Source organism: Cetorhinus maximus, chromosome 6 (genome assembly GCF_964194155.1).
Source record: "Cetorhinus maximus chromosome 6, sCetMax3.hap1.1, whole genome shotgun sequence".
In the NCBI taxonomy this organism is placed as follows: domain Eukaryota; kingdom Metazoa; phylum Chordata; class Chondrichthyes; order Lamniformes; family Cetorhinidae; genus Cetorhinus; species Cetorhinus maximus.
This window is the reverse complement of record NC_135884.1, coordinates 69,521,099-69,534,944: the sequence shown is the minus strand read 5'-3', so window position 1 is coordinate 69,534,944 and position 13,846 is coordinate 69,521,099. Positions and strand designations below refer to the sequence as shown.

The following is a 13,846-nucleotide window of genomic DNA, read 5'->3' as shown; positions in this document are numbered from 1 at the left end:
ATGGAGAGGAGATTCATTCTGTCAGGTCTCTGCTTCCTTTACATTGCTCCTAGATTTCCAGGGCTTCCATTGAGACGTTATTAATGTTATACAGATCCAAGCCAGTTGGTGAAATCAAAACTAAGACAAAGAGTCTTTCCTTGCAGAGACAGACAACCCCACCAGTGTCCCAGCTATCCCCATTTATAGGTGCACAAATACCCATCACCTGTTTAACAATGTAATTGCCATTAAACCTTAATAATGTAATTGCCAATAGTATCAACAATTAATGGTAGCAAGCCCAACTTAGTCCTGATGCAGATTTCTCAGTCCCCTTCCTCTTACTCAATTACCTCTGCTCATGCCAACAGAAGCCCATTTTCAATGCTACCCCAAGAAACTGGCAGTAGGCCTTGTGCCTGAATCTTCCTCAGATCAGATGTTCTGAAGGGGGTCACACAGTAAATCAAACACATCCAATAGAGTAAATGGCCAACTCCCCCTATATTACACTGAAGTGCAAGTCTAGATTCTGTAGAGGCTTGAATGCACAATCTTCTGACTCAGAGGTAGGAGTACTACCAATTGAACCAATGAAAATACATTATTCTACATGCAATCCATCCCTACTTTTCCATGTTCAATATACTTTTAGTTTTTTGTTTATTTTTCAATAACCTTCCAGCTATCTATTATTCTTTATATGCAATATATTCTGCTGATCTATTATTCTAAAGAAGTAATCTACTCTGGCTACCTATTAATTTAAATTCCATAAACTCTTCATTATATTCAAGAACTATCTGTTTTCCATATGCAATTCACTCTCTGTTATATTCAATATACCCTTGCTAACTATTATCCTATTTGCAATTCGCTCTTCTAAATTCAGTACAACTCTTGCCTTTATTATTTTACATACAATATTTTCCATTACATTCAATATACTCCCAGCTATCTGTTACTCTATGTACAGTGTGGTCCTAGCTAATTCAATACACCGTGACAATTCAACATGAAATACTCTCTGACAGTCCATTATTCTGCACAACATATTCCACTACCTATTATTCTACTTATATTTCTAAATATTAATAATTCTAAGGATTAATACTGGTGAAGTACTAAATCATCCTATGACCAGAAAATTGCTTCATTAGTGTCAGTACCTCATCCATATTGGGATTTTCCCTCTTCAGGTTTCCTGCGGCTGAGATCACAGTTTTTACAGCTCTCATTCCAAAGTCATAATGATCCTGTAGCGGAGACACCAATTAATAATCAGTATAAGTCTTTGTTGATCACTAAGCTTGATGTGCATGATGGTAGTGGAACATTGCTGGTGCAGTATTTGCCATGATATTCTTTGAATTCCTCAAAAATATTATGCATTACCTTATGCTCAATCGGAACTTTTGAAATCATTCCCACCATAATCCCTGAAGTTAATAGACAGTGACACATAATGCAGGTGAATTAAACAACAGCTCTGTAGCCCCACCAATGCCAGTGAAGAACTGGCAATGGCTGGAATTGCAGGCAGTCCCACCACACCAAGGAGCCCAGGTAAGTACTCTGGGTTCTTACTGAAGGGGTTGAGAGGTGTGCTGGGGCTGGCTTTAAGAGGCCAGGGAGGAGGGTTAAGGGGTGACTGACCTTTGGTGAGGAGTGCCTCTGATAGTCTCAGTGGACCCACAAAGGAGTTGCCTCCCATGCCTGACACCAGCTGGCACATCTAAACCTGCCATGCCTCCCACATGGCGTGGCCCTCCCCTGCCATGGATAAAATGCTGACAGTGGTGGATTGAAGCTCTTAAGCGGCCATTAGTTGGCAGGAAGCCCAAAGGCAAGTAGCTGTCAGACACCTACCCCACCCCTTTAAAATTTCAGACAGGTCAGGTGTGGGCGGGGAGACAGCAGGAAGGCCACCCACTGGATTCTACTTGTTAACCCCACCTTCAAATCTGCCTGCGAGGGAGCGTACAAACCAGCCCATTAACTCTGTTTCTCCTTCTACATATACTGCCTGACTGCTGACATTTCCAGAACTTTCGATTTTTCTTGCACAGATTAAAGGGTGTGTTCAATAAAATATGCAGGAAACATCATGAATTGAAGAGTGCTTTAAACAGGAGGGTTCTGCTGAGATGGTGGGAGGATACAGATTAAATTTCTCTCTGCTGTCAGCTGCTTAATGTGGGGAGGAATCAAGTAGGAGACCAGGAGCGAATAATGCTGTCTTGGCTGTCCCTTGGACATTGTGAGTGCTTACACCCTGTTAAACCAACTTCATATGACAATAGAAGTAGCCATTTAATATATTTGTGCTGTTTTCAGGACAGGCAGCATGATGCACTACATGATGGAAAGCCACAGGGTGAGGAGCCAGAATATTGCATCCCGGCAGCTAGTGAAGAACTGGTTGCTCCTAGAGTATCGTGACTTTTGTTTTAAATGCAGCAGATGTGTCTTGTAACGAAAGGGCATTGTTTACAGTTCCAACATCCTTCCATCTATGAAGCATGATGGACACGCAGCAAAGAAATCCATTTCACCTGGCATGCCTTCATATGGCACATCTTCACTAATGGCTGTGAAGGCCAATCCTTGCCTGAGAGGCAGGTTCTGCCACAAGTGCTGCATATAAAGCTACCAAGTGTCATTGTAAGTTGTTGTTTTCAGCATTGGCGTCTGCTGCCAAGCCGCTGTAGCCACTGGTCATCTTGGAGGTGCAGGCCAGCCCACAGGACATGTTGTCATTGTTTACAAGAGAAGGGTAATTTATAAGGAAGAGGAGTTGAGCTACACTTTTATTATCCTCTTCTTCTGTTTTCTGCCCAAAGGCAGGCCCGACCCACAGCGCCATGATCTCCACCATTGTTGGGATGAGGAGGCAGGTTCTGAATCCACCCCAGTCAGAACGGGGATCAAACCCTAAGGTGTTGGTACCAATTTGACCCACACCAGCAGTCCAGCTAATTACACACCCCACCCCACAAGGAATATGAGTTGCTGCAGCAACATACACTTTTAAATGCATGTTGTATTCCAGAGCTTTGGATAGTAATGCTAGAGGCTCCAAATTTCTTTCCATTTCTTTTGTTATGATGGCCTCAAATGCAGATGGCCTAATGACACATTTGGATACCTTTCATGTCACTTTGTCTTGTTGCTCAACATTTGTTTAGGAAACCAAAAACATAACTTCTCTTCATATCCAATATATTCCCCAACTCAGTCCAATACAGAGATGTGCTTAGTTACTGAATTGTAACGGTAATATTGTTACTTTTAATCCATTAACTTACCTGCGAACTGAGTTGCTCAGAGGATAGTTTGAAAGTTGTGGTGATTTTCTTTGCAAGGACTTTGGCATTGCTAAACCCAAAGGAATACAGTGAAATCTCAGCAATCATGGCGTAGTCAGGGACCATCATGGCTACAGGCCTAAACAAAGCCTAAACAACAGGAAACTCATTAACTTCCAACAAAACATTTCAAATACACTCCAAATGACAGAGCAAGAGCATTGGAATACAGAGTTAATTCTATCAGTAAGACGGTGATTTTGACTTGTAGGCATGTGCTGTTCTTGAAAAGAAATTCCAATTGACATATTGGCCCCAATACTTATGAGGAGGTGGGAATTACATGGGGGATTGGGGTAGTGGGGGTTAGAATCCGTAAATCCCAGAGAGAGGGAGGTCATGCATGGACTGCCTGGCAGTGAACACATTGACAGGGTGGCTGCCAGGAGATAAGGTCTGCAGCAGGAATCCCCAGCTGGGAACCACTGGGGGCGATCCCTGGCTATTGAGAGAGGCTGGGCTACGTGTACACTGTACTGGTGCCTGGAAATCAGGAGGGAGACGCCAGAGCTTGCTGTGGGGGGGCAGGAGGTGGGTTCAGAGTCAGGCAGTCAAGGGGGAGTTGGAGAGAGGTCATGGGTTGGTGGGGAGCTGATGTTGGAACCAGATAACTGGGGAAGGAGGCAGACACTGGAGCTTGGGATCTGAACTTGGTGGCTATCAAGGGAGGGTAATGGAGGACAGCAGGCTTGATAGGGGCTGGAGGGTGTGGTCACTGCTAATGTCAACAAGGAGAAACTGTGATAGGCGGAAGGGGTGTCATAGGTTTCCCTGAGGGGCTAAAGGGAACAACCTTGTTCCTGGCCCAACTGGAGAACTCTAAAAATCAATAACTTGCTGGATGCAGCAGCTCCCATTTTGCTGTCAGGTTTTCTTGAGCTCTGGGAAACCTAGCCAGTAGCTGTTAAATTTAAATTAGGCTTCCAACTGCATTATTGGAGACTGATTTAAATTTGATAATGAACTATTCTACATTTCCAAGATGTACATGCACGGCACGGACAGAACTCACCATTGGCAAGAGGCGCACACGCAGAGGCCTGGGGAGGTGTTCCCCAAGCTTTAATTTTTAACCTCTCCATCCCCTGTCCCTCTCCTGCTCATTGTTGGGGATTAACTTTGAAGCCTTTACAATGATAAAATGATGCATGGTCTAGGACATTTCCTGAAGCTGTAACACAGCTCATCTCATTCGTAGCTGTTTGCTTAGGCTGAGTCCAACAATGCGCAACTTGCATTCCCATTTGATGCTAAGTTGGGCTACACACTCAAAATTCTACCTATCACCAAGATCTCCTATTTCAACCAGATGCCTAGCTCCATCCCTACCTCATCCCTTACCATAAACTATCATTCATGACTTATTACCTTCAAGCTCAGCTTCTCCAAGTCATTACAACAGACACCTAATCTCTATCCTACTTAAACAATTCATTTAAAACTCTACCATTCACCATCAACTACCTGACTCACACTAAATCCATTACTACCGTCCTTGCCAAACACCACTGACTCCCCATACTATGGCTTACTGATTCCAAAACGTAGCAACATAGGAGCAGGAGTAGGCCATTCAGCCCAATGAGCCAGTTCTGCTATTCAATATAATCATGGCTGATCATCCACTTCAGAGCCCTTTTCCACACTATCCCCATATCATGTCCCCATACCTTTATGTCACTGGTATTTAAAGATTTGTCAATCTCTACTTTAAACATGTTCAATGACTGAGCTTCCACAGCCCTCTGGGGTAGAGAATTCCAAAGATTCACAATGCGCCGAGTAAAAGAATTTCTCCTCATTTCCATCCTAAATGGCTTCTCCCTTATTTTGAAATTGTGTCCCCTGGTTCTAGACTCCCCAACCAGGGGAAACATCTTACCTGCATCTACCCTGTCTATCCTTTTAAGTATTTTGTTGGGCTCAATGAGATCACCTCTCATTCTTCAAAACCTTAGAGAATACAGGCCCAGTTTCCCCAATCTCTCTTCATAGGACAGTCCTGGAAACAAGTCTGGTGAATCTTCGTTGCACTCCCTCTATGGCAATTATATCCTTTCTAAGGTAAGGGGACCAAAACTGCACACAGCAATCCAGGTATGGTCTAACCAAGGTTCTATACAATTGAAGCAAGACTTCGCTACTCCTGCATTCAAATCCTCTTGCAATAAAGGCTAACATACCATTAGCCTTCCTAATTGCTTGCTGCACCTGCATGTCCTCAAAGTTTTCCACATTATATTCCATCTGCCATGTTCTTGCCCACTAAGTCTGTCCTAATCCCCTTGAAGCCGCTTTACATCTTCCTCACAACACACATTCCCACCTAGCTTTGTGTCATCCGGGAACTTGAAAATATTACATTTGGTCCCCATATCCAAAACATTGATATATACTGCGAACAGTTGAGGCCCAAGTACTGGTCCCTGCGATATCCCACTAGTCACAGCCTGCCAATGCGAGAATGACCAGTTTATTCCTATTCTCTGTTTTCTGCCTGTTAACTAATCATTAATCCATGCTAATATATTGGGCAGAATCGTCCCAGATTTGCACTAAGTGCGGTAGTGGGCAGGAAAAAGGACGTTTATCCGCCGTTCGCAATGGTGGGTTTTTGTGCCATATTGTCCCATTCCCGTCTCATTTATTATGCATTCCCAGGAAGCATGCCGGGTCGCTGGTGGGGCGTCCCCAACATGAAGTCAAACAAAGATGTGAAATCCAAACTGGAGGATGCACCATGGGGGCAGGTGATTTGAGACTGGGATATTAAGGTGAACATTCACCCTTGGATCAGGATGACCTCCCATGTACTGGTGGTAGCGCAACTGCTAATTGCTATCGGATTTATGATTGAATGTTGTACCGAGTGGGGCACCAAGCCATTACTAGAGTAGTAACCAAAGTACTACACAAGCCTGTAGAGAAACAGAGCATGCTAGATGTAGTTTAGGAAAATACAACCATGAGAATCTAACTGCCTTCCTGGAGTGAGAAACATGGGATTGTTTAGTGTTAGTTGGCCATCTGCCATTTTAGGGGTTAGAAGTCAAGGGTTAAAAAGGGGGACTGAAGTGGTGTATCATGGGATCACCCAAGCTTGATTAGATTGCTGGTTTAAGTTTTAAAAGTGTTTGCAGTAAAAAAAAGACTAGAGTGGATGTAGTAGGGAATCTGACCTTTTGGTCAGGCCAGGAAGCTGATGACTAGCCTATGGGCTAATCCGTGATAAGTTAATCCGTGATAAGCTAAGGACTGTGACCTTTGGGTCAGGATAGAATAAGTTGACAAATGATCCATGAGTTACACTGTGATAACTGATTGCCTGACCTCAGGGACAGGCTATGATATGCAGATGACTAGGCAAAGCAGTAAATAGGATAGATAACCAAAGTTCGCATTTTGTAATAAACTGTGGGCTAAAGGTCAGATCATTCCATGGTTATTTTGTAAACTCATCTGTAATTGCGGATGTACTGAACTAGACATACAAGGTAAGAGCACTATGGGTTAATTATGAGGTATCACAAAGATGGTATAAATAACTGACGGAAACTGTGTATCTTTGAGTGGCCTCTTATAGCATCCTGAGTGAGCATTCTTCTGTATGCGTACTTGTATTGAATAAACTGCTAAACTGCTGCTTGATTTGCTTACAGCTGATTCTGTGTCAAGTGTCTTTAGATACTCCACAACAACGGTAAGAAACTAAATAGGGTAGATGAAAAAAGAGATCTAGGAATCCAGATACATAAATTGCTAAAATTAGCAACTTAACTTGTTGAAGCCACATATATTGTAAAATACCAGGCTTCATTTCTAGAAGAATAGAATATCAAAATAGGGAAAGAATATTAAATCTATGTTGAATCATGATTAGACCACAGTTGGAATAGTGTATGCAGTTTTGGTCTTCATATGACAAAATGGATATTGAAACACTGGAGAAAGCATGGAAAGGATTTACAAGGATGTTACCAGAATTGCAAGGATGCAAGTATCAGGGAAGATTAAACTGGACAGGGCTCTTTTCCCTGGAAAAAAGACCAAGAGGAGACATGATTGGAGTCTTTAAAATTATGAAGGGGTTCAATATGGTGAAGGTGGAGAAACTGTTTCCATTTCTGGGTGAGTCCAGAACACGAAGCGTAAATATAAGTTAGCCATCAGTCGATCAAATAAATAATTTATAAATAAATTATTTACAAAAGAGTGGTGAGAATGTGGAATTCACTCCCACATGGAGTAATTGAGCACATAGCATTGATGCACTTAAAGGGAGGTTCAATGTATAGATAAGGAAGAAAGGATTAGAGGGATATGGGACAGGTTAGGGAATGATAATTATAGAGTGGGAGGAGACTCTGTGCAGCATAAACCATTGCAGAGATTAGCTTGGCCTGTATCTTTGATGTAAATTCCATATAATCATAAATCATTTAGAGTAGTGGTACTACACCATTTAATTTTTATGAGAAGCATATTAAAAGAAATAATAGATTTTTAATCAAGGTATGTCAGACAGGAGGAATTGGTAGCTTTAAAATTCCCATGCTATGTGACATCAGTTCTTCATGTATCATTTTAATAATGAAAATACTAAAGTACATTGGAAATAAACAGAAATCAATCGCTATTAATTCTGCAGTAAGATTGTTCACTTACAATTCCTCAGTGTCTCTGCCTCGTTGCACTATTATATAAGAATGAACTAGTTCTAATAGATTTCAGCCCATTATATTAGACATACCAATGTCCCTCATAAGTAACAAATGTTGAACTTGAACAGCCCAACTATTGGTGAAATGAATGACCAATGTTATTCCAAAACAATATAGCCCACAAATCAAAGCTGGCAATGTTGGGACATATGTTTAACATGTTAATATGACATGTCCTGGCTATCTTAACATAGGCATAACCTGTTTATTTTAGATAAGCTAATACCCTACTGAACTAGCAGACAAAGAAATGTTGTACAACGTGCATCAAGTGTTGGTTTGCTAACATCGGTCATTTCTAGGCTTATTTCTTTATATTTAGTGGATATAGGATTTCTGCATATGTCAGTGTTTTATACAAAATTCAGTATCAATACTGTACATATTTCAATTCCATTTAAGAGACAGTGTTATGTAGATGTGTACAGATACTGTAAATGTTCAATTTCTGTTAGCAGTGCAACATTACACAGATATGTGTATATATTGATAAACGGTCTATATCTGTTAGAGGCACAGAGTTAAACTGACCCGTATCCATATACTTTATATATTCCATTTTTTAGAAGTGTAGCAGTAAATAAACATGTACACATGCTATAACTATATTCCATTTCTGTTCAAAGTGCAATATTATAATTATTAGACACATCTATAAAGAAGCATCATGGAACAATAGAGTGATACAGTACAGAAGAAGGTTATGTGGTACATAGTGTCTCCGTTTTCTGAATAGTTAGCTGATTAGTTCCACTCCTCTGTTCTTCCCAATAGCCCTGCAAAATTTCTTCATGTATTTATCTAATTCCCTTTTGAAAGTTACTACTAAATCTGCTTCCAATATCCTTTCAGGCAGTGTATTCCAGATCATAACTCAATTGTGTAATTTTTTTTTCTTGTGTCATTTTTGTACCAGTTACCTTAACTTTGTGTCTTCTGTTCATACAGTATATATTCTACTTTTGTTTGAGGCCCACATAAAATAGGAAATGTCTCCCAGTTGGCAGTGTTCCACTGAATTACATAGAATTTACACCATAGAAACAGGCCATTTTGACTCAACAGGCCTATGCTAGCATTCATTCTCCACATGAGCCTCCTCTCACCTTATTTCAACTCATCCTACCACTTTGTTCCATCATTGCTATGTTGCATTCTGTTTCATGTATTACAGGAGGCATGCAAACATTCTAACCTGGGATATGCTTATAATTAAAACTTTGCCTACTTTAAGATTGTCAGGTAACTCTGTGCGACCAGCATAGCCAGGGTTCATGGTAATGAAGACAGCACAAGATGGTATCAGTGTGATCTCAACCCCTTCAAACATGAAACGATCGACCTGCAAAAACAATCACAGCAGTGAGACACTTTACTGGATTGACAAGGCTGTGAGCATCTTTTGCAGTCATTTTGTGATTGCAATCATTATATAGACAACACAACTTATTGTTATTGCAGAAACAAAACTGACACTGGTACATGCATCATATGTGAGGTATAAGGCTGAATTTTTAATCACCCATCGGCATGCTCTGAAATTAGGGCATTCAGTGCCTTGTCAGTCTTCCAATGTCTCTGCAACACACTAGAAAAGGGAGGGGAGGGAGAGCTGGCAACCCGCAAGCCTCCAATTAACTTGCAGTTAAGCTTGCTGATGAGATTGTTAGCAGGCTGGAGAGGGACAGAATCAACTTTTCAAAGTTAATGATGGGAAGAGCAAATGGTCTGGAACACGTTAGTACACAGCTGTCGGGAGCACAGCAGGGAGCCATTACTGATTGTAGCTGCTGATGAAAAATCTTTTCTAAAAAAGTATAGTCAAACAGAGATGACCATGCAGTGATACCAAGTTGCCATCACTTGAGCAGACCGGATTAAGTACTCTGCTCTCCTGCCATTGCTCCAAGCATTGGCAAATTCAGTAATGGCTGCCGTTTGTCTTTGAAAATGCACTCCAGAACTAGTCCCTGCCCCCTCCCTGCACCCGTGGGTGCTGCACTCACTTCAATTAGGGCCTTTCCCTTTGAAAATTGGGTTGCGTCACTGATACTGGTATGTTGCGGGCTCAGGACCCGGAAATGATCCAGCCATTGGGTGCCCTACCTCGGATTGAAAATCCAGCCTATAGTGTCAGCTCTACCTATGAATAAGCTAGCCAAACTATTACAGGCTCCTCTATGACTAAATCAACACCTCACTGTGAAATATCAGCTTTTCTGATATGCTGCGGATTCAATTTACAGGCAATCAGTAGAGCACAGGTAGAATGAATTGTCAAGTTCCATTTGCCGTTCTATTTCATCAAATATATTAGAAAAATATAGAGGTATTTTGTTCCTCCAGTTACTGAAGTGACTGAAAAATTCAATGCAATATGAAATGGCTTTCCAGAATGCTACTTCAAGCTGGGCCATGACTTCAGGACAAGCGGGCTCAGGTTCAAGTCATTGAGAGGCGTCCAAAGCTGGAAACAGTTTCTCCTTATTTACTCTATCAAAACCAATCATCATTTTGAACACCTCTAATAAATCTTCTCTTAACATTCTCTGCTCCAAGGACAACAGCCCCAGCTTCTACAGTTTCTCCACATAACTGAAGTCCCTCATCCCCCTTATTATTCTAGTAAACCTTCTTTGCATCTTTGCCGAGAACTTTACATCCTTCCTGCCAGAATTTATACTCCAGCTGAGGCCTAACCATTTTTTTAAATAAAGATTAAGCACAACTTTCTTGCTCTTGTACTCTATTTCTCTATTGATAAAGACAAGAGTCCCAGATGCTTTTTTAACAGCCTTCTCAACATGTCCTGCCACCTTCAAAGATTTGTATACACCCAGGTCTCTTTGCATCCCTAGAAACACAAAAGATCTACACATAAATTTGATGTATTACCCATAAAATACTCCCAAACTGACAGTGGAATAAAGTAAAAGCCCATTTTGCCTCCCTTGCTGGTTTCCAGTTGTAGTTGTTGGAGGTCAGTCATCTCAGCTCCAGGACATCACTGCAGGTGTTCCTCAAAGGTAGTGTTCTCAGCCCAACCATCTTGAGCTGCTTCATCAATGACCTTCCTTCCAACATAAGGTCAGAAGTGGGGATGTTTGCTGATGATTGCACAATGTTCAGCACCATTCGCAACTCCTCGGATACTGAAGCAGTCCATATCCAAATGCAGCAAGACCTGAACAATATCCAAGCTTGAGCTGACAAATGGCAAGTAACATTCGCACCATACAAGTGTCAGGCAATGACCATCTCCAACAAGAGAGAATCCAATCATCGCCCCATGATGTTCAATGGCATTACCATCACTGAATCCCCCACTATCAACATCCTGGGGGTTACCATTGACCAGAAACTGAACTGGACTAGCCATTAAATACTGTGGCTACAAGAGCAGATCAGAGGCTAGGAATAGTGCAATGAGTGCACAAGAGGTGCAAATAGTGCACCTCTTGACTCCCCAAAGCCTGTCCGCCATCTACAAGGCACAAGTCAGGAATACTCCCCACTTGCCTGGATGAGTGTAGCTCCCACAACACTCAAGAAGCTTGATACCATCCAGGACATAGCAACCCACTTGATTGGTATCACATCCACAAACATTCACTCTCTCCACCACCAACGCACAGTAGCAACAGTGTATATCATCTACAAGATGCACTGCAGGAACTCACCAAGGTTCCTTAGACAGCACCTTCCAACTCCATGACCTCTACCATCTAGAAGGACAAGGACAGCAGAAAGATGGGAACACTCACCATCCTGACTTGGTAATATATTGCCGTTTCTTCACTGTTGCTGGGTCAAAATCCTGGAACTCCCTTCCTAACAGCATTTGGTGTACTTACACCACATGGACTGCAGCGGTTCAAGAAGGCAGCTCACCACCACCTTCTCAAGGGCAACTAGGAATGGGCAATAAATGCTGGCCTAGCCAGCGAAGCCCACATCCCATGAATGAATTTAAAAAAAGCTTTGTTCCTCCACTGCAAGCCTTCTTCATCCTCTCTGAACTCAGCCCCCCTTTCCCTCCATCTGATCTCAATATTTTTCTGCATAATTCTTCCACATTTGCTCTATGATTTGATTTCCTCAAAGCTTTTACTTCTTCTGGACTAGTTTTTATTCTGCTCTATTTTTCATTTCTTTTCCTCATCAACCACAGATGCTAATCTATGTCCCAAACACCACAGCAGCTTCAGGAACTCTGGCCTAGTGTGGAGCAGTAACTGGGAACTGACCTCTGGTCTTTGGCTGCAAGTCTAAAAACCAGGGCCTGGCCTTGGACAGTTTATTTTTACTTGCTTTCAGGAAAGAGGTTAAAAAGGCCACATTCATTAGGCTTTTCTGGTTGACCTGAGAAGATAATGAAGGCCAACCTCAGAGGTTGTTGCACTGCCTGGGACTTCAGGCTCACCCTTTCGCTTGATGAGAAATTCTCATAGAATCATAGAAACTTATAGCATAGAAGAAGGGCATTCAGCCCAGCGTCCTTCTGCAATCTCTTTTAATAAGCAGTCGTACTTAGTCCCACATCCCTACTTTTTGCCCATTATCCTGTAAATTCCTTATACTTAAGTACCTGTCCAACTCCCTTCCACCACCTTTTCATGTAGAACATTCCAAATCGTGACAACTTTGAGTAAAAAAAATTTTCCTTCATCTCCCCTCGATGGGTGGAATCTTGTGGAGGCAACGGGGAGCTCGGTCGCTGGCTGGAGAGCTGGTGGGAGCCTCATGTTGCCTCTTTTCAAGAAGGCTCATTGTTCCACTCAGGCACTAGTCAGGCCAGTGTCGGGCCTTCTCTTGGGATCTGCTCTAGGTGGCAGAAGGTCTGCCTGCTGAGAGCTGCTGGCCAATCAGAGCTAGATCCCAAGCCAGAGATGGCAGGAGAGGGGGTGAGGCGGAGGGTAAGGTAGGGGGTGGGCAGGCAGCAAGGACAGGGGGATGGTTCTCAGCGGGCTTCCCCCTTCCTGATGCCGGGTCCCTCGACCAAATACTGTTCCTTTGAATGAGCGAACCCCCGTGAGCCTGCAAGCAACCCCAACAGGGTTTGCTCGTCGTGCTCCCCATATGACTGTTTCCGCTTCCACCATCCTTGTGAACAATGAGTTTCAGGTCAATACCACGCGCTACGCAAAAAAGTTTTTAAAATTCGTTCATGGGATGTGGGTGTCACTGGTTGGGCCAGTATTTATTGCCCTCCCTAATTGCCTTGTTCAGAGGGCCTCACTTTCCTCAATCCTCACATTCTCCCTCCATCTCTTGCCCAAGACCTTAAATCTGTGTCACCTAGTCCTTGTACCATTAGCCAATGTGAAGAGTTTTCCCTGACTTTCATACTCTTGTACACCTCAATCAAATATCCCCTGAATGTTCTTTGTTCCCCTAAGGAGAAAAACATCTGCTTAAAAAGATAAAAAATAAGGCAGAGCACATGACTAGAAGAAAGCTGTCTGTGATTCTACCGGAAACCCACTCTGACTTAAAATCTATCCTGAAGATCTGGAGCTTCTCTACAGTGGGGGCAGTTTCCAGAAAGTGGGATGTTGGCCCATTAGCAGAATGGGCTAATTCAGGACACGGCAAACTGCGCATGTGGGCTTCTGTTAAAAGACCAAACAAGTTGCAGGAAAGTAATTCAAATCTTTTAATGATGAATTAGGTGAATATAAAGTGTAGTTATCACTCTCAGCCAGATTAATCACATCTCCTTTAGGACGCCATTTGAAGTTAGTCTGGAGGATAATTACATATTTACTAGTACTT

At 42.4% G+C, this 13,846-nt stretch overlaps 1 protein-coding gene across 1 annotated transcript in view; it reads right to left on the bottom strand.

Annotated features, from left to right (window-relative positions):
- Positions 1-13,846, bottom strand: part of dnah1 (dynein, axonemal, heavy chain 1) — a 532,475-nt gene that overhangs the window by 276,023 nt on the left and 242,606 nt on the right. Inside the window, 3 exon segments of the mRNA XM_078543835.1 lie at positions 1,152-1,238; positions 3,291-3,440; positions 9,300-9,413. Of these exon segments, the coding sequence (XP_078399961.1) occupies positions 1,152-1,238; positions 3,291-3,440; positions 9,300-9,413 (351 nt within the window).